We start from the raw sequence: 23,914 nt of genomic DNA on the forward strand, positions 1-23,914 counted from the left end.
CCTCCTGCTTTTCTGTTACTGGTGACACAGATAACATCTTTCTATATTGTATATCCATTAATAGATTTGTAATTAGTTTCATACCTTTGTGTTTTAAATCTTATAAAGTAATAAAAAGAGTTATGAGCCAGAACAATGATATAGGTATTTATATTTGCCAGTGAATTTAACTTTACTAGAGAACTCAGTTTTTTTTTCCTGTGGCTTCCAATCACTGCCTAGTATTTCTTTTGTTTCCACTTTAAGAACTCCCTTTAATATTTCTTGTGGGCCAAGTCTTGTAATGAACTTCCCCAGCTTTTGTTCATCTGGAAGTTTCTCTTATTTTTGAAGGACATTTTTGAGGGATGTAGAATTCTCACTCGGTAGGTTTTTTTTTTTTCTTTCCTCTCTTTTCTTTCAACTGTTTGATTATATAATGTGTCACATTCGGAGTTTATTGAGCTTCCTGTATTTTTATGTCCTTGTCTTTCTTTGCATTTAGGGTATTTTCAGCCATTATTTTTTTTTTTTTTTTTTTTAGCCATTATTTTTTCAAATATGGTTTCAGCCCCTTTCTTTCACTTTTCTCCCTATTGATTTTTTTCAGTAGGTTTCCTAGGTTCTGTTCGCTTTTTTCCCTCCTCTTCTTCCTCTTCCTCTTCCCTGCCCCCTTACCCTTATCAGACTTGATAATTTCAAGAGTCCTCCGTTCAAGGTCATTGGTTCTTTATTCTACCTATTCAAATATGCTATTGAATCCCTTTAGTGAATTTTTAAAATTCAGTTATTGGGTTTTTCTACTCCAGAATTTGATTGTTTTTTTATAATTTCTCTTTGTCGATACTCTCATTTTGTTCATATGTTGTTTTCCTCGTTTTCTTAGGTCTCTATGTTTTCCTTTGTTTTATTGAGCCCATTTAAGACATATTGTTTTAAGTATCTCCAGAGTCTGTTTCTTTAAGTTTGATTTCTAGAGATCTATTCATTTGAGTGAGCAGTATTCCCCTGTTTATTTGTATGCCTTATAAACTGAGCATGTGAAAAATGGCCACACCTAGTATTTGGCACCTGGTTCCTTATAGGGGAAGACCATCACTCACCAATCCAGTGTGAAGACTTAAAGATCTTCTTAGGCATTTTCTGTTCATACATCTTCCCGGGGCCTGTGTGTGTAGTGTCCCTTCAGTTCTACTGTATCCATGGCTACTTTTACCTGTTGTAATTTCCCAGTGTCTTCCTCTGCCTGGTATCTCCTGCCCCCCATGACTGCAGGTCTGAAGTTTCCCTGCAGTTCTCAGGTAGCTCAGCAGGTGCCACTACTTTCTGCGGGACTCCAACCTGATAACCCACCATAAGTTGCTCTTCCTGCCTGTGCTCTGAGTGTGGCGAGATAGAAACCAGGCTTGTAGGCTGCCACTAGGTAAGCCAAGTCAGAATGTTACGAACAAATTCATTCTTTCTCTCTGTCCCAAGGGAATTGGGTGGCTTCCTCCAGGCTGTGCCATGCCAAGGGAGGGGTTTGGAAAGGGCAGGCAGAAACACCACTCCATTTCCTTTCCTTTTGAATGTGGTTGTGTAGAACCAAGGAAGACAGTTGTCACAAGATTGAAGGTGCCTGGAAACAGAGTGGATGATCAATTATTTTAGGTTCACAGTAAAACGCAATACTTGTGGAGATATGGGAGAGTAAAAACAAACTGTTTCGCAGTCATCAGGAATGGCAAGTATTTTTGTTGATGTTGGGTTTTTTTAGTTTTGTTTCTGTTTTTAGGAAAAACTTGAGGATAGGGAAATGGAGTAAGTGTTTAGTATTTTCATAGCAAGAGGAGGATCACTGTCAACTTTAGTCTTAATCTAGGTCATTGTTTTCAAACGTTTTGATTCAGGACCTCTTATACTCTTAAATAACTCTTCGGGGTTCTCAGTACTTTTTTCATGTTTTATTTATTAATAGTTGCAATGTTAGGAGTTAACGATGAGGAGTTTAAAAATATTTAAGGTAAATATAAAGTTCACTTATTGTAAACATCAGTTACATGTTTTTATGCAAAAATATCTTCTGAGACAAAAGTATTGATGAGAAGAGTTGTATTGTTTACAGTTTGTAAATCTTTTTTAATATCTGGCTTAATAGAAGTTAGGTACAATCTCAAATTTGAGTCTGCACTCTACTTGTTGCCCTATATTAGTCAGCTGAAGTAGATGAGGAAAATACAGTCTAACACAGGTATGTAGTTGGGAAAGGGAGACATTTTAATACAAGCTTTTTCAGAAACAGTGTAATAATTCTTTGATACTGTGTTAATCTCAGTAAATGGTAATTTCTTAAACATTAGTTACATTGTTGAATCTGAATCCATATTAGTGAACTTTTGGTACTCTGGTGTTGAAACCTGCTGGTCTGTCTGGAACTTGAATCAGTTATTTACTATTATATGATTTTGTAACACCCCACATTGGTCATTTGAAAAATACTGCTTTCCTGAGTTCTACACATATCTTTTTATTACACAGTCTAAAAAAAAATCACATTCTCATTGTAAAGTCTTATATATTGAGAGGTGCCAAGCACATGGTGACAGGTACATATTTTCAGTAGTCTCATTTTTATTTCCAGGCTTTAATTTTCTTATTGGTAACAAATACTTTACATTTTCCTTGATGTGACAGACCCATTTCGTTCATTTTTAACAAACTGTCTGCCACGTACCAAAGTCTTCATAAGCATAGTTTGTCTGTTACTTATTCTTTCAAGTCAAATGGTGTTGCATGAAAAGAGCGTGTAGTTCAGCTTGTAACTCAACCAGTGCAGTAAATGCTGTTTCTTAATACAACAGTCTTACTCTGGTATGCTCTGCAAGCGCTTTGTTTCTCTTATTTAGTCACACTAAGTATTATAAAGATGTGTGCTGAAGCTTCTTTATCATATGATTCTAGTTTTATAACATCAATATATGACCAGGTTATAGAATAGATTTGTGGTTATTGTGAGTTAGGTGCATGAGAGGTGAAGGGAGGAAGGAAAAGGCAAGAATGTGCCTGTGGCTACTATAGGGCAGTCTGAGGTTTGTAAAGAACCTTTTCTGTATTATGTCTGTAGTGGTGGTAACACAAATCTATCCATGTGGTAAAATTGCCAAGAACTAAATACACATAAAAATGTATATGTATAAAACACTGGTGAATTATGAAGAAGGTTGATGTGTTGTATCAATGCCATTTTTCTAGATTTGTTGTTATACTGTAGTTATATGTTGCCATTATGGAAAACTAGATAAAGAGCATGTGTATGGAAACTTTCTGTATTATTTTTCTTTATTTAATATTTTTTCGAATGCTATATTGATTTATAATTATCTGAAAATAAAAATTCATAACTTTTCCTTTCTTGTAAATGAAATTCTAAGTATTGACTTTATTTTCTTAAATGAGTGCATAGTGAGAGTGTGGGAGTGAAGAGAAATAAAGACTCCCATTTCCTTGATATTTATTAAGACACCAGTAGTTTTATCCACCTTGCTTTTCTGTGTCATTAGCACAGGCTAATAATATCTTAGCATTAGTGTTAGGAAAGTCTTTCACGTCACAGACCCTCTAGTTAAGGTCTCAGGGATGCCCAGGGACCTGCAGTCCACACTAAGAATCTGTGGCAAAGAACTTCAGCCTTTATTTAGCCGAGGAAAACCAGTAATATGCTTAAGACTGCGTGTGGGTCTCTGCTTCTCTTTCCAGTGTTTTATGTTACACTCGTTTGTTGGATATTATTGCTCTTCTGTGAAAACAAGAGTTATGGATGTTTGTAAAGATATAAACATTAGACACGAAAAGAGTAAGACTTTGGAATTAACAGCTTTCTACACCTGGATTGTGCAGTGTGCTATCAACTAGTCATATCTGGCTATTTAAGTTTAAATTCTAAGTGATAAGTGTGTATAAATAAAATTTAAATGGAATTGGTGGTTATAGAGTTCCAGATTTGCAAGACGAAAAAGTCCTATGGATCTTTTTGTACAGTGTACATATAGTTAGCACTGCTGTACATTTATTTTATTAAAAAAATTTTAGGGGCATCTGGGTGGCTCAGTCGGTTAAGCGTCTGACTTCAGCTCAGGTCATGATCTCGTGGTTCGTGGGTTTGAGCCCCGCGTTGGGCTCTGTACTGACAGCTAACTCAGAGCCTGGAGCTTATTTCAGATTCTGTGTCTCCCTCTCTCTCTGGCCCTCCCCTGCTCATGCTGTCTCTGTCTCTGTCTCTCACTCTCTGTCTCTCTCTCTCTCTCTCTCTCTCTCAGAAATAAATAAAACATTAAAAATTTTTAAAAAAATTTTAAGGGCACCTGGGTGGCTCAGTCTCTCTGCCCCTCCCCACTCAGGCGCTCGCGCTCTCTCTCTCTCTCTCTCTCTCCCCCTCTCCCATTAAAAAAAGTTTTTTTAATGTTTATTTATTCCTGAGGAGGGGGAGGGAGGGAGAGAGAGAGAGAGAAAGAGAAAGAAAGAGAAAGAGAGAATCTGAAGCAGGCCCCAGGCTCTGAGCTGTCAGCACAGAGTCCGGCGTGTGCCCCAAACTCAGGAGCCAGGAGATCATGACCTGAGCCTAAGTTGGACACTTAACCGACAGAACCACCCAGGCACCCCAATAATTGTCTGTTTTAAGTAAATTATTGGTGTAGCTGTAGATACTCTTTTATTCAGATTTTTAAAAGTATTCACAGTTCCTAATGATACAAAAAGATTTGTCTCTAGCACCTTTATAGTTTAATGTTTTATATTCCAACCTTTTATTTTTTTTTATATTTATTTTTGAGGGATTGGAGAGAGAGAGAGAGAGAGAACACAAGTTGGGGAGGGGTACCCACACACACACACAGAATCTGAAGTATGCTCCAGTCTCTGAGCTGTCAGCACAGAGCCTGACACAGGGCTCAAACTCATGAACTGTAAGATCATGACCTGAGCTGAGGTCAGATGCTTAACCACTGGAGCCACCCAGGTACCCTCAGCATTATTTACAGTAGCTACATTTTGGAAGTAGCTCAAACATCCGTTGATGGATGAATGGATAAAGAAGATGTGATATATATGTACGGTGGAATATTACTTAGGCATAAAAGGAATGAAATCTTGCCATTTGCAACAACATGAGTGGAGTTAGAGAGCATAATAAATAGTGAAATAAGTCAATCAGAGAAAGAGAAATACCATATGATATCACTCATGAAATTTGAGAAACAAAAAAAAGGGGAAAAAAAAGAAAAAGAAAAGACAAACCAAAAAACCCCAACTCTTGACAACAGAGGTTACCAGAGGGGAAGTTGGTGAGGGGATGGGTGAGATAGGGGAAGAAGATGAAGAGTATATTGTGATGAGCACTGGGTAATATATAGAATTCTTGAATCACTGCATATTATATATCTGAAACTGATACAACACTGTGTGTTAACTATACTGGAATAAAAATAAAATTTGGGGGGCACCTGGGTGGCTCAGTTGGTTGAGCATCTGACTCTTGATTTCAGCTCAGGCCATGATCCCAGAGTCTTGGAATTGAGCCCTGAGTTGGGCGCTGCCCTGAGCATGGAGCCTGGTTAAGATTCTCTCTCTCTCTCTCTCTCTCTCTCTCTCTCTCTCTCTCTCTCTCCCCCCCTCCCTCCCCCACCCTATCTCCCACTTGCATTCTATCTCTAAAATTAAAAAAAATTTTTAAATGAACTTTGGTATTTTCTAATAGTTCTTTAGAATGTTGTGGCAACTTACTTTTTCAATCAGATTTACATATGCCCATACATACATGCCCAGTATTGAATTTAGTCTTTATGTCAGAATTTGTTTCAGGTGAAGGAAGAGTCTTAGGAGAAATAACCTTTCATCTTAGAGTTACATGTGAAGTGCTCAGAATAGTGCCTAAAACATAGTAAGAGCTATGTTTTTTGTTTTAATTATTTTTCTTGACTTAAGTTCATTGCATTATGTTGCAAAAATTAAAAATCCATGTTAGTTTTTTTACATACTCCTATTTTAAAAATCATCACATCCGATCCTATGATGCTGTGTTAGTGTGTTCTGACCTGTAATGGAATTTACCCTCAGATTTTTATCTTTAATTATCCACGTCACTGTTTTTTAAAGAATTATTATGGACTTAAAGGTTAAGTCTGAAGCACAAAGACTGTTTTGGTGGCTTGTCTTTACTGATATTCTGTTATTAACAGTTAACATCATTTGCTAATTGTTTCTGTTGTGTTCTTATTTCCCTAAGTTAATATAAAAGGATCAGTGACTTAGGAATGTTCATTGAAACATTAAAGTAACGATGAAAATGAGAATGCAAGTAATGTTGGACAATGAACTGATTGTAGCTTCAATATAAATTATTCATGTATATATCCTTGGAGAAGTAAGTCCTTGTGATACCTTTGAAGGTGTGAAAGAAGAAAGTAGAGGAAAAACCAATGACGGCCACTGAAATGATACTGCAATGATCTGTCCCGAGTTCTCTGTTCATTTGATACCATGAAACTTGTTTATAGAATGTTCCTATTCAAATATTTGTAATATTTTTCAAGAAAATTAAGTACATTAAAATTAGTACATTAAGCAGGTTATCCCAGAATGACTTGGTCAGTAAACTTGTTGAATTGTGTCATTAGAAATGCAGAAAAGAGATAAAAAGCACAGCAACAGCTTTCACAGCTGCACCCTTCACAGTAGCACCAGGTACAAGGTATATCATTTAGGATATACTAGGAAATTTCTAATACCAGGCACAAAGAGTGGAATAATGCAGTTGCCAAACTTCTTTTATCAGGCCTCTAGTAAAATCACATACTGCTAAGGGCACAATGGCAGACACAGTGAAAGCTGTCATCTCCTGTGTGTGGCTGTCATCAGACGTTATGTATGCTTTGAATTTAGATGAAACTGTGTAGAATATGAATCTGCTCTTGGCATACCTACAGTTTGAGTAGAAGAACTTGATTATGTTTTTGTCTGTTTTTTTTGTTTGTTTGTTTTTTTGTTTATTTATTTCTAGGAGACAGAGAGAGAGACAGCATGAGCAGGGGAGGGTCAGAGAGAGAGAGGGAGTCACAGACTGAAACAGGCTCCAGGCTCTGAGCTGGCAGTCAGCACAGAGCTCGACGTGGGGCTCGAATCCACGAACCGCGAGATCATGACCTAAGCGAAAGTCGGACGCTTAACCGACTAAGCCACCCAGGCACCCCTGTTTTTGTCTGTTTAAAATAGCAATTTCAACCTAAAGGAAACGAAATTCCTCTATTAATAATCATTTTAAGAGCAAGGATACTATTGCTTCTCTTAAGAGCAAGAGTACCAGCTATATGTGTTGCCAGGAACAGTGCTATTAACAAATGAAAGAACTTGTGCCTGAATGGTAATTCACGTGCAGCTTTTTCAGTTAATTGTAAGGTGTTGTCTTAGATGGCTCCAATGTTGATATTTGTGAAAATTTTGAATAAGGTCAAATATGGCCATTCTGAATATTCTCAGCATCTTCTGTGGAAAGAAAAATGTGCTGTTCTTCCTTTCTTTGGTACTCTAGCTGTGAGAGGGCGAAATTCTCACCTAATTTTTTGAAGTATAGAAAGAGAGAACATTTCTTTATGTTTTTAGAAGTTGTACATCTCAATGTTGTATTTAGAATCTTGATAGAAGCTTATGCTTCAACCCAACTGTTGAGAATAATGTGTCAAGACTTCCTAAAACCAACAAGCCTTACCACTGAGAATATGGATTTCTTAACACTTGATCACTTTCTTTAATTTGATAAAGAATGAAATTGATGCTGAATTTTACAACTATATCCAAATGTTGAAATTGAACTTTATGAAATAGTTTTCATACTTGAGTGCAGCTAGAGTTGATAAGAAATCCATTCAACACTCTTAACTTGAAACAGCCAACTTGAATTAGAAAGTTAACTTTAACTTTACGTTAAGTCAGCTTTCAGCCTTCCAGAATTTGTGTATGAAATGTACATATATAAACTTAGTGTTTGAAAGGGTGCTAAAAATAATCTTTGATGAGAAACCATGGATAATTCTTGGGTCATATCTGATGCAATTATCACCTATTTGGTAGATATGAGATACTTGCTGTCATAATTTCCAATTTGTGGCCAGATTAGGTAGAACTATAGTGAAAAGGGAAGTTAACCTGATGTGGAACCTTAATGTCAGTGGAGATGGGTATAATAGGTTACTGTATTGGAAGATTGCAAATTATCTTCTACGTCCAGTATGAAATTGGGGTTTTTTTTCATTGACTTTGTTGCTTCTTAATTATTTGAAAGTTATGATGACCTTTTTAAAGATTTTTAAAGTTTTAAAGATTTTATTATTATTATTTTTTTTATATGATCTCTACCTCCCGATGTAGGGCTTGGGCTCATGACTCAGATTAGTAAGAGTCACATGCTCCACTGATACAGCCAGCCAGGGAGGGGCCCCTCAGACATTTGCTTAAAATTGTTAAACCCAGTTGAACTTTTACTAAAAGGTCAGCAGATGCCAAAAATTGTAGAATTCTCCTTTAAAGCAAAGTTAGAATACTTGCTAGAGGGATTTACTTACTTACCTTGGGTAAGACACTTGAATTTTCTTTTCTTTTTTTTTTTTTAAGTTTATTACTCATATTTTGAGAGAGAGTGCATATGAAGAGGGGAAGGGGGGGAGAGAGAGAGAGAGAGAGAGAGAGAGAGAATCCTAAGCAGGCTCCATGCTGTCAGTACAGAGCGATATGGGGCTTGATCCCATGACCTTGGGATCATGACCTGAGCTGAAATCAAGAGTTAGATGCTTAACCAACCTAGCCACGCAGATGCCCCAGCACTAGAATTTTCTGACCCTTGATTTCCTCATGTGTAAAATAGACACCATGGTAATAAAAGGTGATTGTGTAGTAAAATTGACATTACCTTATTTAATCTTAGAAACTTCCTTGTGAGGTAAGTGTGTTATTCCTTTTTACATTCATGGGAAAGGTAAATTACTTGCCCAAGTAAGTGGCAGTTGTTAGTATTTGAATTCAGATCCTGTGTCCATTGCTTTTGCTAGTACTTCATATTAAACATGTTAACATGTTTTTTTTTCCACCCCTGAAGTCAGTAGCACATAGAATATTAGTCTGTAGCACTTAATGTGGGTTTATAATGAAAAGCTTATATTCTTATTTCAGAAAACTTGTGGTAAGTTAGTAAATATTACCACTTAGGTCCTACTTGTTTCCAGTGCTCTGTAGGTTCTTAAGTATATTAAAAAAAGGTCATATAAAAGGATTAAGGTGTAAGCAGTGGAAGAGAACAACAATAACACAGCAGTTAACCTAGTGAACTGCTAATTTATTCTGGGATGTCTTCCTCAATGGTTTTCTTTGCTTGTAGGTACTTTGGAAAGCTCACCACAGCAGTAGCAAGTTCTCTCAGCCATGTTTGATTTTGTTTGTGGCATGATTTGTCTGTTTAAGAAATAGATGATTTGTCTGTTTAAGAAATAGAAATAAGAAATAGAAAGAGATGAGTGCTCTTTGTACTTCAGTTATCAAATAATTGTACCTAGTCACTGGGTTGCAGACGTCTCCATATCGGGTTTTAGGGAACCTCTCCTAGTGCTGCTCTGATCCTGAATTGCTGGGTATTGTGGTGAAGATAGAAGCCACACTAATGAATACATCTTTGCATTTCTTTTTAATACTTTGAATTACCATGCCATATATATTCAAAATAAGATATTGTTCCTCCCATTTTTTTGACAGACCCCATATCCCTCTGGACAGAATGCAGGTCCAACCACATTGGTATACCCTCAAGCCCCTCAGACAATGAATTCACAACCTCAGACCCGTTCTCCGGTAAGTAAGCAGAAGCTTCTTCTAAATAATATTTTCCATCTAAGTTTGTGTTTTTAATAGCTTGGGTTCCTTTGGCTAATTTTTTTTTCTCATTTTTGGATATTTGTTCCAAAGCCAGTTTATTTTTATTAATCATCATCATCATCATCATCATCAACATATTACTATATTGGTTAGCATTGCATTTTTAGACCATTAATATAGGAATAGTTTAAATTTATTAAGAAAAAGGAGAAATGGAGCTTTTTATCTTCTTTTACTTTCCTGTGGCATGATTTAAAAATGGTTGCATTCAAGTTCACTTCATTTCAGCTCTTAATTTGTTGTACTGTTAAATTCAGGAAGAGAGTAAAGCACAGTGATTTTAAAAGTAAATTAAATTTCATTAATTAGACTCAAATTCCAGTGGTTTGGGAAGTAAGAGTTCTGAATCAGTGTCACTAGGTCAGTTCTAACCATTGGCAGTTTGGACATATGCATGACATACACCAATGGTGTATTTCTTTTTTCAGATGGTAAATAAATTGTCATACAAATTAAATGCTATCCTCCTCTTTGCTCATCCTTTACATGGATTGCAATAAATATTGCAAAGACTGAGAATTTATTCAACGTTCATCCTTCTGTTTCACAAAAGTATATAGTGGCTTCAGCTGTCCATTCCTTAGAATGTCGCCTGCATGATTAGGTTTTGCCAGAAGGTGCTTCTGTAACATCTCACATTGTATCTCACATCCCTACTTGTATCTCAGCTCTGTGTTTTTCTCAGAATACAGGTATCTTCTTTTGGTTCCCCACCCCCTGCTTTTTTTGCCTGTAGTATTGGGGTATTTCATTGCATTAGCTCCTATTCATTTGGTTTTATGCATGAACTGAGAAATGTTGAAATGTATGAAAGATTGTTCAATGAACTAGAGATCATAGACTGCACCAAAATGTAATCTCTTTCTTACCCTCTTTCTGTCTTCCTTTTCCCTGTTGCCCTCTTCTCCAATACCTGTTCTTAGATCCTGGTTCTCCCCAGAGGGTATAAGAACCATTCTAAAGAGGTGGGACTTTGGTCCTAGTTGCCTGTTTGCTTGTCTCTTTTTTTTGCTGAAATGATCAACAAGATGTCTGATGCAAGTTGTGTTCTGAGAGTGGTTTGGGGATGTGCATACTTTACTACTTGGAGTGGGCCTGATATCTCACCAGATTAATTTAGATAGGCCCTGCTTCTAGTCATTAAACACGGAACATGATGGTAAGCTCTTATTGCAAAGAATTCTGTGGCCCTATTCACCTCCACCCCCATTTATAATTATTGAAAGAAAAGAAATTTACATGGTTAGAACTGGCGCAAAACCTGACTGAAGAGCTGCATCTCTAAACCAGTTTTTTTGACAGCCCAGCAGAACAGTGCCAATACATTGCACAGACAACTGGAAGAGGAGGAAGGTTTTGGAACAGACTCCCGTTTACAGGTCCTTGGCTGGAAGAGGCTGGATAAAATACTGCATTGTAAGCAATATAACAAACTGTACTTCTTGCAGGCAGTGGTGCCTCTGGCACTCATTATTTTTGACCACATCCATTTATTGGCTGATGAACAGAAATGCTTTAATTGCTTCTTCTCTGAAAGTCTAACCTAGCATGGCAGTTTCTGCCAGGCATAGTGGGGAAAAGAATAACAAATTGGGTGGGTCTTCTTGATTGGGAATTAGACAGGAGTAATTTGGGGTTTAGAGTTTTCTTTATTTTAAACTCAAAGAGGGATATCCCTTTCAGATAAATTTGATTTTAAAAGATAAATTTCAAGGCTTCTTTTTCCCTCTTTCCATTTTATAATTGAATATCAAAGAGGAAATTGTCTGTAGTTGTCAGCCATTTTTCTGTGGTCATAAACTCTTCAGATACTATCCTCTATGCAATTTTTGCCATCTGCTCTGCTAGTGACCATTACCACCCCCATTACTAAAAACCACACACATAACATTCCATTACATATCCCAAAACAAGTGCAAGACTAGCAAACCCAAGACTACTCTTGCTTGTTGTTTTGGGTCCAGTTTTCTTTATTTCATTTGTGTTGGTGCTGGGAGGGGAAGTTGGGATATGAAATTTGGCAGGATTGCATCTTCTTTTTACATCCCAAGTTGCCATAGTCTAGTCTCATCCATCCCACAGCTATCCCAACTGGTGAGGAGAGGTAAGCTGTTGCACTAAGGAAGGGACCCTTCCAATGCTTTGTAGAGCAGCTAAAGCTTACTCCATTCTATTTCTGCATTAATGGGCCATTGGCAATTGCACAGTTTAGGCTATTCTGTTCTTCCCTGGACAGCTGCCTTTGCAATCCAAGTGGCTTCAAGTGGCCCCCTGCCCTCTTTGAGGTTATCTTTTTGTCCGTATTTCTATTCAATGCATGGTATCTTAGTTAAATTCATATTATTGTAAATCTTGTTTAAAAGCAAAAAAGTACTGATTAGCTCCCTATCTGTTCCATTTTCTGGTTGTACTGGAACTCTTTAAACAAGAGTTTATTTTTAAATAGCCTCTAAAATAATGAAGCTATTAAATGCCTAATTGGAAGAGGGGTAACAGTTTGGTTTTTTCAGTAACCTGTATCCACTGGTTATTTTTCTGTTTTGTAGCGCTAAGTGCCAAAGATACATCAGTATTATGTTGGCCATGCCCTGTTGCCAACTGTGCACAGAAGAGTGAGTTGAGTGAGTGGGTGGGTGGGTGGGTGGCATTAACATTGGATCCAAGTTCATAGAAGGCTGCTTTCCTTAATATCTACAGTCCTCACCATCTTAAAGACCCCTCTTAAAAAAAAAAATGAAATGAATATTTCTATTTTTAATATGAGCCAGCAGCGACTACAGTTTGTTCTGTTGCTTACAGTTAGTTACCCACAGGACTAAGACTATTGTCATTCCAAATGAAAAACTCAATAGCCAATGGTGACTAGTGCAAAATAGACTAGGGTACTTTCCCACTAACTTGTGTTGGTTGTTTTTTTTGTTGTTGTTCTTGTTTTATTTTGTTTTTTGTTTTTTTGAAATACATGTGTAATTTTATAAGGTACTCCTCTTGTTCATAGAAAGTTCTCTTTTGACTGGAACCTTCCAAATACATGAAGTTGCAACTTTTATTTTAGAGCCTTAGAAATGGGACCTTTCTGTGGAACAGTGATAAGACAGGTACTGTTGTACTCAGGTTAATTTTTTAACATGGCCCTTCTCTCCCATTTTTCTTCGAAAGTGTCATGAAGAAACACCTCACTTCCACCCCCTACTTTCATACCACATGGGCGGTATTGCCTATTCTTGAAACTTGATGTCCATAGTAGAGGTATGATCTGTTTTCTTCTCATAATTGGAAAACTGAAAATATAAGACCTCAGTTTCTGTGAAGAGAAAATGTTCTGCAAGAAGTATAGCTACCTTTGTCATCATTTGGAGAAACTATTTTACAATAGTTCACAAATATAATGGCTGACCTAACACAGTCTAATCATGTAGTTTGTCAAGAACTCATTCAGTTATGCCGAATAACTTCACAACGTGTTTAAAACACATTTCATTACTTGAAAGACAGATGATGTTTTAGCTTCTAGGGTGAATTCTTGGTAGAGCAGTCTTCATCCATCTCCTACACTGTGGCATGTACTCCACTGTAGTTCGTTGAAAATTGTTTAAATGAAATAATGGCAGTTGAGGAAATAATTCCAGATCTTTTGCATGTAACTTAAATTCCAAGTCTGAGGGATTGTTTCCTAGTTAATCTTCAATCTGATTCACCTATAGTGATGAATTGACAAAGGATGGCTCTAGTCTAGGAAATAAAATAATGAAAGACGTATGTTTTAGTTCTTTAAGTGTATTAAATTACAGCCCTGTGTGGTTTGCTTTCAGAACCACTTTGTAAATATTTTCTTTTCACTACTAAAGAGGGTGGTTAATATTTCGATAGTTAATGTGTTAGTAGCCAGTTCAGACACTATGTCCCGAGAAGTTTTTTCTGTCCCTGTTAGTAAAATCACACTGGAAGGCAAGTTAATGCTCTGATGAAGAATTATTTGATCTTAGAGGTTTAGTATTTAAAATTTTATGGGTGGAAGACCTTTTTCTTTGATTCTAAGTTAGGGAAATTAAGAGTTGGAATATGTATTACCTGCTTTCAAGCACTCTCTTTAACTCAGGTGTTATTTTCTGATTTTGTTTTTATTCCCAATGTCAGATAGCAGTAGATGGATTTGTACAGTGTTGTGCTGCTGTGTATAAACAGTGATTGAGAGATTTGACTTCTTTCACTCTTTTTTCTTCTTGAGCTGATAATAGTACCACTTTGATTAATCATGTTGGAGAGTGATGTTCTTTACCAGCTGTTTGCTTTGGTATGCTTGATATTAAACTTTACTAGTTAATTGTATTTAAATATATATGTTTATATATTTAAATATATTTATATATTATAAATATGCTTATATATTTATAAATATATAAATGAAATGTTATTCTTTAAGAAATAAAGGAAGATACTGAAATTTCCATTTCATGTATGAGATACTCCATTAAACTTAAATAAATTTGAAATCAGTCCTTTAACATTCTTTATTTCCTATTGGACATTTTAATTGCCTCCTGGCTATTTCTTGTAATATAAAACCTTTTCTCATTTCCTCCAGCTTTATCAATTGCATAAGCATACTTGACTTTTTCATGTTTGTCTTTATATAACCACTTAGTATTTCAGACTTTCTTTTGCTATATTTTAGGGTTTCTTTTCTTTTCTTATCTTTTCTTTTCTTTTCTTTGTTTTCTTTCTTTTCTTTCTTTCTTTCTTTCAATATTCCTATCAGAAAGATACCCTTACGTGCCTAACAGCTTAGTTGTTTATCTCCCAGCTGATAAATGGCAAACTATACCTGGTAGTGGTGTTAACTTGTTGAATCCTAGTACCTGTCTGTCACTGTCCTGCAGCAAAGCTTTGACCGTTTATGTTCTTTTTTTTTTTTCCTTTCTTCTTGTGGGTTTTTTTCTTTTGGCATACTGTGTGACATTTTGGTTTTTGTTGTGGTGTTTCTGACTCTTTGTGCCTTTCCTTTTGTGTTTGTTTTCCCTCCTTTTCTCAGTTTGCAGCGGGGCCTCGACCTGCCCATCATCAGGTACTGTACCCTTGCCCCTTCACTCTCACCCATAATAATAGGCGGAGGCACCAGTAGCTGCTGACTCTGAGAATGCTGCCGTTCCCAGGCCACTCTGCTCCTCTCTCCAGGAGCTGCAGCCTCACGGGGTCCCCTTCTTCTCATTCTCCACTAACCACACAGCACTTGGTGCTTAACAGACCCTTTCCCTTCTGCTTATGGCACAATATAAAAATAATAATAATAGAGCTTTTCCCCCAAAATAATTGCTCTGAGTTTAGAGAACCCTGAAATTTTTTCAATAAATTAAGCCCTTCCAGATTCTGTGGGTATCTGTACTGTTTACATTTAACTGAGTGGAACAGGCAACATTCTAAGGGTTTTCTGTTAACATTCTGATGTAACTTGTATTGATGTGTATAAAATAACATTAGTATTTCTAAAACCACTTACCCTCAGTTGCTAACTGAAATCTAATATCCAATTAACAATAATATATATTCATTTGCTGCAGAGAATTAATTTTAGCCTGTTGGTTCTCTTAAATGAAGTGATTGTGTAAATTAAAATACAAAAATGTATATGCTGACACTAATTTATTTAGCAGGAATATACTAGAGGAGGTGGTTTCGGAGAAAAAGACTTTGGCAGGGTTTTCCCCTCTATTTTCAAATAGTTTTTTACAGAGTGTTCTGAAACATTTTCTTCTGCTAATAGAAAGGGCCTAGGCTTTAGAATTGTACAGATCTGGGTTCTGGTTACCACCATATTATCACATAACCAGCTGGATTAAACATCTTTTTCTGAGCCTCAGTTCCCTCTTACGTAAAATGGGAATAAATACCCTCTACATTAGAGATAAGATTCCTAAGGCATGTGACACAAGTAAGCAGTCACAAAGTAAGCTTAATGCAATATAGTATGGTTTGGTAAAACAGGAGAAATGTTACCAGTGTCTACCTGTGTTATCATAGTTAAAAATTCTTACTACTGAGTAAGTGGGCATTTTAATTGAAGGATTTCATTGTCTACCAGTGACTAAATGCAAGGCTCTATTTCTCAAAACAAGAGTCTTTCCAAGTTAGAGGATATAAAAGCCAAGCAAATTCTGAGATGCTAAAGACACTTTGCAGGTGAACTCAGAGGTGGTTGTATGAAGTGGATGGCAGTTCTTTGGATTAGATGAAGAAATAAAACTCGGCTAGTTCTTTGTATCAACAGACAGTATTGTTAAAGTACTTGAAGAGCTTGGAATTTGGTGTCACCTAGACCTAGGTTTGACTCTTCTTTATTAACTGAGTGGTTTGGGGTAGGTTATTCACTGTTCTCAGCCTCAGTTTTCTCATTTGTAAAAGGGGCACAGTATTAATACCCATCTTAGGACCATTATGAAGAATAAATAAAATAATACAAGTAAACTGATTAGCAGTGTTTAGCACATACCAAGAATATATGGGGTAAGATTACTAGTAATTTAAAAAAAGATAATCTCTTAGGTAAAAAGATTGATGATAAATTTAAAAAAATTTTTAGTCAAGGACCATAGAGGCCAGGCTTGAATTTTAGTCAGGGATCAAGCCAGAGAGATACTTCTAACAGAAAAACCCAGGAGAACTCTGTTCAAGAAGTAGAGTAAAAAGAAACTGTTGATTAAGTAAAAACATTTTTGAGCTCCTTTGTATAAGGCTAAATATTTCTTTCTTTCTTTTTTTTTTTTTTAATATTTTTATTTATTTCTAGGAGAGAGAGAGAGAGAGAGACAGCGTGAGCAGGGGAGGGTCAGAGAGAGAGGGAGTCACAGACTCTGAAACAGGCTCCAGGCTCTGAGGTGGCAGTCAACACAGAGCCCGACGCGGGGCTCGAACCCACTAACCGCGAGATCATGACCTAAGCGAAAGTTGGACGCTTAACTGACTAAGCCACCCAGGCGCCCCATAAGGCTAAATATTTCTATTCAATAATGATGGTTCTTAAATAAGGACCTTTATAAATAAGGCTTTTTAAAACAATAGGTCTTTTTTAAGGAAAATTTGTCTTTTGAACTTTCTTCTGAGCTAAAGTCTTATGATACGCTTTGTCTTTCTTCTATTTCAAAAATCAAGGAAAACTTTAAGGAATCTTGTGATAAGAGGTTGGTTTCAGTTGTATAATCATTTTTCATTTGTAATAGGACTCACTCAAAAAAGTATTGGCAGATTTGTCCTTTATTTAGCTATAGGATGATACTTGTAAAATTATGGCATGTTTTAACCATTAAGCAAAGTTGAACCACGTATGTCTATATTCTTATTATTCATCAACAAGGAAAATAATGACTTTCTGACACTAATTCTTAAAGATAGATTCTTGCGATGCAGCATAAATACAGAGCGTTGCTTTTGGATACAAAAACTTTGGGTATCTGGGTGCTTTTTGCTCTGGCATTCCCTCCCCCCCTTTTTTTTATACTTTTTTTGAGACAGAGAGAGACAGAGCGTGAGCAGGGGAGGATCAGAGAGAGAGGGAGACACAGAATGTGAAGCAGGCTCCAGGCTCTGAGCTAGCTGTCAGCACAGAGCTTGACGCGGGGGCTCGAACCCACAAACTGCGAGATCATGACCTGAGCCGAAGCCGGACACTCAACCGACTGAGCCACCCAGGTGCCCCTGGCATTCCTCTTTCTAAATACCAGCTAGAATTTTTTCATTACACCTCAGAGAATTAAATAAGGAAATAATGTAACTTTGGTTGAGGCAGTAGCAGGAATGAGTGACCTTGGAGAACTGGAGGGGGAGGGGCGTGGTGTTGAAGTGACAGCTGCTGAGCCGGAGCTGCTGTGCCAGTATTAATGGCATAGAGCACATTAGGAAGAGTTTGCTCTTCTGTGTCCATAGATGTACCGGCTGGTTTGGTCTGTTTCACTCTGGAATAGGTATTGGCATTTTGAGTGGGATCTCCAGTTATGAAAAACTTCCCTGTAATTGCAGTTCATTTGGCAACCTTAGGGCTCTGAATGCCAGTAGAATTCCCCCAGTGACAATTAAAAAACAAAACAAAACAAAACAACACTACCTTCATATGTTTTCACGTAACCGTGGAGGTGATACTGTTTCTCATTTGACAGTCACTGGCTGAAGTCTGTATTGAAAATGATCTCTTCAGATCTAAAGTCAAGTAGAGATTCATAGAGGAGATGCTTGTAAGACAAAACAGCACATAGAGACTTGGATAGAGGAAGCAGTGCCGTGAAAACATTGAGTGGTTTACAGAGAATACGTTTTTAAAGGGAAAACATCTATGTCCTAGATTATTTTTGGTTTGTTGTGAATTGGAGACACAAATGGTTTTTTCAGTTATGGCAGTTTACTTTGGTCAGAAAGAATTAAATTGAGAGTCAGAATTAGTGAATAAATTTCTCATTTATCCTATATCACCTTGTTCATCAGTGACTCCCTTTCTGATCACATATCCTTTCATTCTTTGACCTTTTCTTTCCCCACAAAATAATTTGATGCTGGATGATGTTTTATATGATTGCTGTTTCTAAAGTCCAACAGTAAATATATAACTTTTTGTGAGTGCTTAGTAACAATTGTTTCTCTGAACATTATGAAGAAAATAAGTATTGTTATTTCGGTAAGCTAATTGGAGGTAATTGCTTGTGAAAAGAAAACATGATTGTCCAGTTTAGTAATCTAGAATCTATATATATATATATTTTTCTTCTTTGTAAAGTGAAGTTACCTGAATTGAAATAAAATACATAAGATTTTGGATAGCAAATATTTTTAACTTAATAGGACCATGAAATTGTTATAGAATATATTTCTTGAGACTACTTTTATTTAGAATATCTTTCTGTGTGGCCATCCAGTGTTCCTATTCTGTCCCTCAAGTCAGGGATTACATGCTCTAGGTAGAATTACATCTGCCATGTCTTCTTCCGTTCATTTTTGGCTTTTGCAGAGATTCTTCAGGTTAATTAGAATGTTCTATTCTTTTTGGCATTTTGCAATCTGAAGAGAGCATTAGATTAGAATAACAGTTTTCTTCAAGGGTAAAAGAAGTACTAAGTAATTTTATATGCGAACACCCTTGGCTTGAGAAATATGTCAACTATTTTTACTCTGGTGTTTGAAAATCCCAAGGTAATTAGAAACTGAAAGAACAGAACAGAACGTACACTCATAAGTAAAACAAGTCACTTGGTATAATGTAGATTTTGACTTGTGTTATTTTCATGTTTGGTAGCTGATATTTGTGTAGTTGTAGTTTAAAGTTACTTGTCTTCCTGTCCTTATTTTACTTTTGGGTTTCACAACAGAGACTGACTGTTGGTTTTATATTATGGCTGAGTAGTCTTTATATGTTGAGAGAGACCAGGGAATTGGTATTTAAGACTTTTCATAGAACAAAAAGTATCCTGCAGTGTGTCAGTACATGATTTTAGTTCACATAGTGTTGGAGAAAATGCTATATTCAGAGCAATTGGATTTAATACAAACAAATAAAACCTTCATAAAACATAACAGTATTGGGCATCAGGGAAGTATGTTACCTGGTGGCCAGCATTGAAACTGTGCGTGTTTTCCTATGTACTTTTGTTCTTTTTGCTAAAAGAGTAAAAGAAAACAGCTGGCTGTTGTTGTTGTTGTGTTTTTTTCCATTATGACCCTTAAAGGTTTTTATACTCATAGTTGTGCTATTATATTTGAAGTCTTCGTTTCTGGTAGAAAAATAGTTGTATTGCTCTAGGCAGTTTCTTAGATTTGGAAAGTAAAATAAATGAAGGCTTAGGGCTTACCTCTGGGGCCAGACCTGGCACATCAGAGTTTAATGGATATTACTTAGAAATCAGATCAAGCATTTATGCAGTCTTAAGACGAATGCTTAGGGTTTTCAGAGCTTACTATAATGCAGTCATGGGCAATTTTATCTGGTGCCTTACTGATGAAAGCATTGTAGGGTTACAGCAGAGATAGTAAAGAAAATATAGGTTAGGAGTTGCCATAACAGGGAATCTTAGCTTTACTACAAACTGGCTTTGAGCATCTGATTTCTTATCTGAGAAATGATAGAATATGCTCATAAATGATAACATATTGAAGTGTTAACAACAGTAGCACCTTTTTCCTAAGGGTGTTGTGAGGAGAGGATTCCAGTACTTGCCTGTCAGAGTTCCTCACATAGAATAGATCCTTGGTAAATATCAATTTCCTTTAGCAATGAGACAGCCTGCCTTTCATCTCCTTTTTATCCACGTATTTTTACCTATGAGTAAAGTATTCTACAAGGATGTTCCTTTCCCAGACTCTACTTTTTGGTCAGACAGAACACCTTCTGTTCCTGACAGAAGCCTTAGGGTTTTTTACCCCCCTGCCCTTTGACATAATCCTCTGGAGCAGTAACTGTCTAATAGAACTTTCTGTGATAGTGAAAATGTTCTGTGTCTGTGCCATTCACTATAGTAGCTACTAGCCACATGTGGCTATTGAGCACTTATACTGTGTAATGCAGCTGAAGAACTGAATTTTTAATTTAATACTAATTTAAGTTCTCAGATATGGCTAGTGGCTATTGTATTGGAAACCTCAGCTCTAGGGTTTACATCTTCTAATTCTTAATGAAATGTTAAAGTATGTAATATTGGCCACATGCAGGGAAAATACACAAAGAATTTAGAATGTAATAGCCTTCGTTATACATCTAAGTCAGTAGAATCTCTGGTTGAGTGTTATCCCATTATGTGGACTCTTTACTGCTTGTCCCTTTGTAACTTGTCAGAAGATAATAGCACTGTTTTTTCTCAGGAGTATTTTAGAATTTTTGAAGATATTAACCTAAAAAATTCATAATTGCAAATCTTACTGTTCTTCCAGTAGGCTGAGCAATAACTTGCAGAAAGCTAGGTGTTTCAGAGGCATATTTTTGATATAATTTTTATTGCTTTGCAAATAAAGTATGCAGTAGTTTTTTTTCCCATGTGGGAACTAATGTGATTGAATATGGTTTTTCTAGTTAAAGATGAATAGGTAGTTTTCAGAGAACTTTTTAAAACTTTTTATTATAGAAATCTGTGAGGTTTTTTTCTTTTTTTGCTTTTTAAGTTTATTTATTTTGAGAGAAAGAATGGGGGTGGAGACAGAGAGGGAAAGAGAGAGAATCCCAAGCAGGCTCCACACTGCCAACAACACAGAGCTCGACGTGGGGCTCAAACTCACGAACTGTGAGATCATGACCTGAGCCAAAACCAAGAGCCAGACACTTAACTGACTGAGCCAGGTGCCCCCAGAGAGCTTTTTTTCCCCTTTATGTTTTTTGTTTGTTCATTCATTCGTTCGTTTGTTCATTCATTCATAGAACATGCACACAGAAGGGAGAGGGAGAGGGAGAGAGAGAATCCCAAGAGAGAGAATTCCCTCTGTCAGCACAGAGCTGATGTAGGGCTCAGTCCCACAGACCATGAGAGCATGACCTGAGCCAAGAGTCGGATGCTTAACCAACTGTGCCCTCCAGGCACCCCAGGAGAACTTATAATTATTACATAGTTTTTTAGAGATCACCTTGTCTTTTGATGATCTTAGAAGGGGGAGTTCATGAGAAGTGATATAATTACCAGCATCTTCAAAAAATATTACTAATGTATCCAGGAAACTTTTGGTAATGGTATAATTATCATATCTATAGAAGGATTTTCTAAGAGATAACATTTTTCTTCTGGCTTCTAGAATGTTTCAGTGAAAGTCTGCTGTCACGAGTACTCTAAATTTACCCCAATCTGTTAAATGTTCCTTAACCCTTTGGAGCTCAAATGAGGGCTAATGCTTTTGTATGCCATTCTCCTGGCATACTAGTGGACAATGAAAGATAAAAGGCTTAACACAGATTGAAATCCAGTTTGGAGATGATACTTATTATAATTCCTCCCTTCTTTTACCTAGTCTTTTTCAGCATTGTCATCAGTGATTTGGTTTAATGACATGCCTGTCAAATTTGCCGATGCTTATGTGGTTTTGACATTGCATGGTCTATTTGGAATCTAAAAGTATCTCTACAGTCTGAAATGTTGGGTTGAAATTCACCAGATAAATATTCTTTTTTAAATAAAAATTTTTTTAAATGTTTATTTATTTTGGGGGGAGAGAGACAAAGTACAAGTGAGGTAGGAGCAGAGAGGGAGGGAGACAAAGAATCCGAAGCAGGCACCAGGCTCAGGAGCACAGAGCCTGACGTGGGGCTCAAACCCACAAACTGCGAGATCATGACCTGAGCTGAAGTCATACGCTCAACCTACTGAGCCACTTAGGCGCCCCTAAATTCGCCAGAAAAATTTTCAAAGGAACAACATACAAGATTCCTTTGTATGTTCCCGTACAAGAACACCTCTTTACGTGTACATACAAAAGTGAAGACCATGACTTATTGTTAGGTTATATGTAAAGAAGACTTAAGGATTTTTAAAAGATTGTATGTAACTCAGTACCAATCAGTAGTAAAATATGGTTGACAAAAGGTCTCCTGTTATTCTTGGTGTTATTAATGGAAATGTAGTCAGCCAGAATCAGAGACAGATGTTGCTCTTTAATTTAGCAACAGATACATTTATTGAGTGAGGCCAGGTACTTTCTGGGCAGACACCACCTGGATCGTTGTGTTTGGTTCTGTATTGAGTCAGACTTTGAGCAATGGAAACCTATTGAGAGAAACCTGAAGAGGGAATTCAAAATCTTAGTTCGAGGGATAGAGTGTGGAAGGTGGTGATTGGCTTTGAGAAAAAATAGACATTGGTGTCAAAGTAGGTTGGCAGTGATGGCTGTCTTCAGATAACTTTAGAAATTTGTCACTTCCACAGTAGAAGGCATTGGCTTTGATGTGATTTTAGGAAGAGTTATTGGACCGAGTAATCATCTGTAGATGATACAGAGAGAGAAATTTGGAGCCAGTAGGAGGGAAGACCTCTGCAGTGTCAGAACTCCGTTTGACAATGAAATGGAACTGTGTCTTGGGTTGCTCAAGTTTCATAACCCCAAGGCCATTTCATGTAAGAGATTTAAACTGTACGTATGTGGTTAGATTAAATGGCCTGTACTGTCCTTACATGCAGGTGAGTTTGATTCTTTTAATTATTCTTCATCACTTATTGGAGAGGAAAAGGGATTCTGAAGCATTGCAAGCACTTTGGAAAGGCCCATTCACATTCACACCTTCTTTTTAATAATCTATGGTTTACTGCCATGCCCATCCACAGATTTTTAATTTCCTGTACCACTATTAAATCATAATCTAAATTTACAGTTGAATGGCTAGGAGAGGGTGCAAAAAAGAGAATATTCATCTCTTTTTATATCTTTGCTTTTCCAGCCATTACACCTTTTCTAGTTCTTTTGATGCTAGAATCTTGTGTGTGTGTGCGCACCCGTGCTGTGGGAGTGGGGAGCAAGGAGGGAAGGAGGGTCAGAGGAACTTCTTAAGGGGGGGAAGAAAAGCTCCAGATTGCCTGTCCTTATAAAAATCTTAGTGCAGTGAGATTGAGTAAAAATAGGCCTGTTAAATGTTGTACCAAGCATGTTACAAGCATATGAACAGGTATCAATTACTTTAAGGGAGACAGAGAATTAGAGTCTTATAAGTAGAAGAAATTTGGTTTCCTGAATAATAAGCATGAATTTTGTGAAGGAACTGATGGAACATTTTTCTTGCCAGGAATCAGTTCTGGTCGAGGGATATGCATCCCTTAGTGTTTTGAATAAAGGTCTCAACACATCGCTGCAGCTTTTGAAAAAGTGTCTTCAGACTGACAATTGTTTGAAAATATGAGGGGTGTTCCACTTCGTGAGAAGTGAAGTGTGTAACAGTTAAAGTTAGAGAACTAACCCTGTGTTTAAACAGAGGGATTACAGATGGGAGACCTTTAGTAAGGAACTTAATCTCCCTGTCCCTCAGTTTTCCCATATATCTAAT

The 23,914-nt window shown here is 36.8% G+C and overlaps 1 protein-coding gene across 1 annotated transcript in view; it reads left to right on the top strand.

Moving 5' to 3' along the window:
* LOC120221383 (eukaryotic translation initiation factor 4 gamma 3-like) overlaps positions 1-23,914 on the top strand; it is a 211,283-nt gene that overhangs the window by 155,827 nt on the left and 31,542 nt on the right. Inside the window, exons 4-6 of the mRNA XM_039218750.1 lie at positions 9,751-9,846; positions 11,233-11,346; positions 14,963-14,995. Of these exons, the coding sequence (XP_039074681.1) occupies positions 9,751-9,846; positions 11,233-11,346; positions 14,963-14,995 (243 nt within the window). The remainder of the gene's footprint in view (positions 1-9,750; positions 9,847-11,232; positions 11,347-14,962; positions 14,996-23,914) is intronic.

Source organism: Hyaena hyaena, unplaced genomic scaffold, assembly GCF_003009895.1.
Source record: "Hyaena hyaena isolate Hyena2069 unplaced genomic scaffold, ASM300989v1 scaffold_780, whole genome shotgun sequence".
NCBI lineage: Eukaryota > Metazoa > Chordata > Mammalia > Carnivora > Hyaenidae > Hyaena > Hyaena hyaena.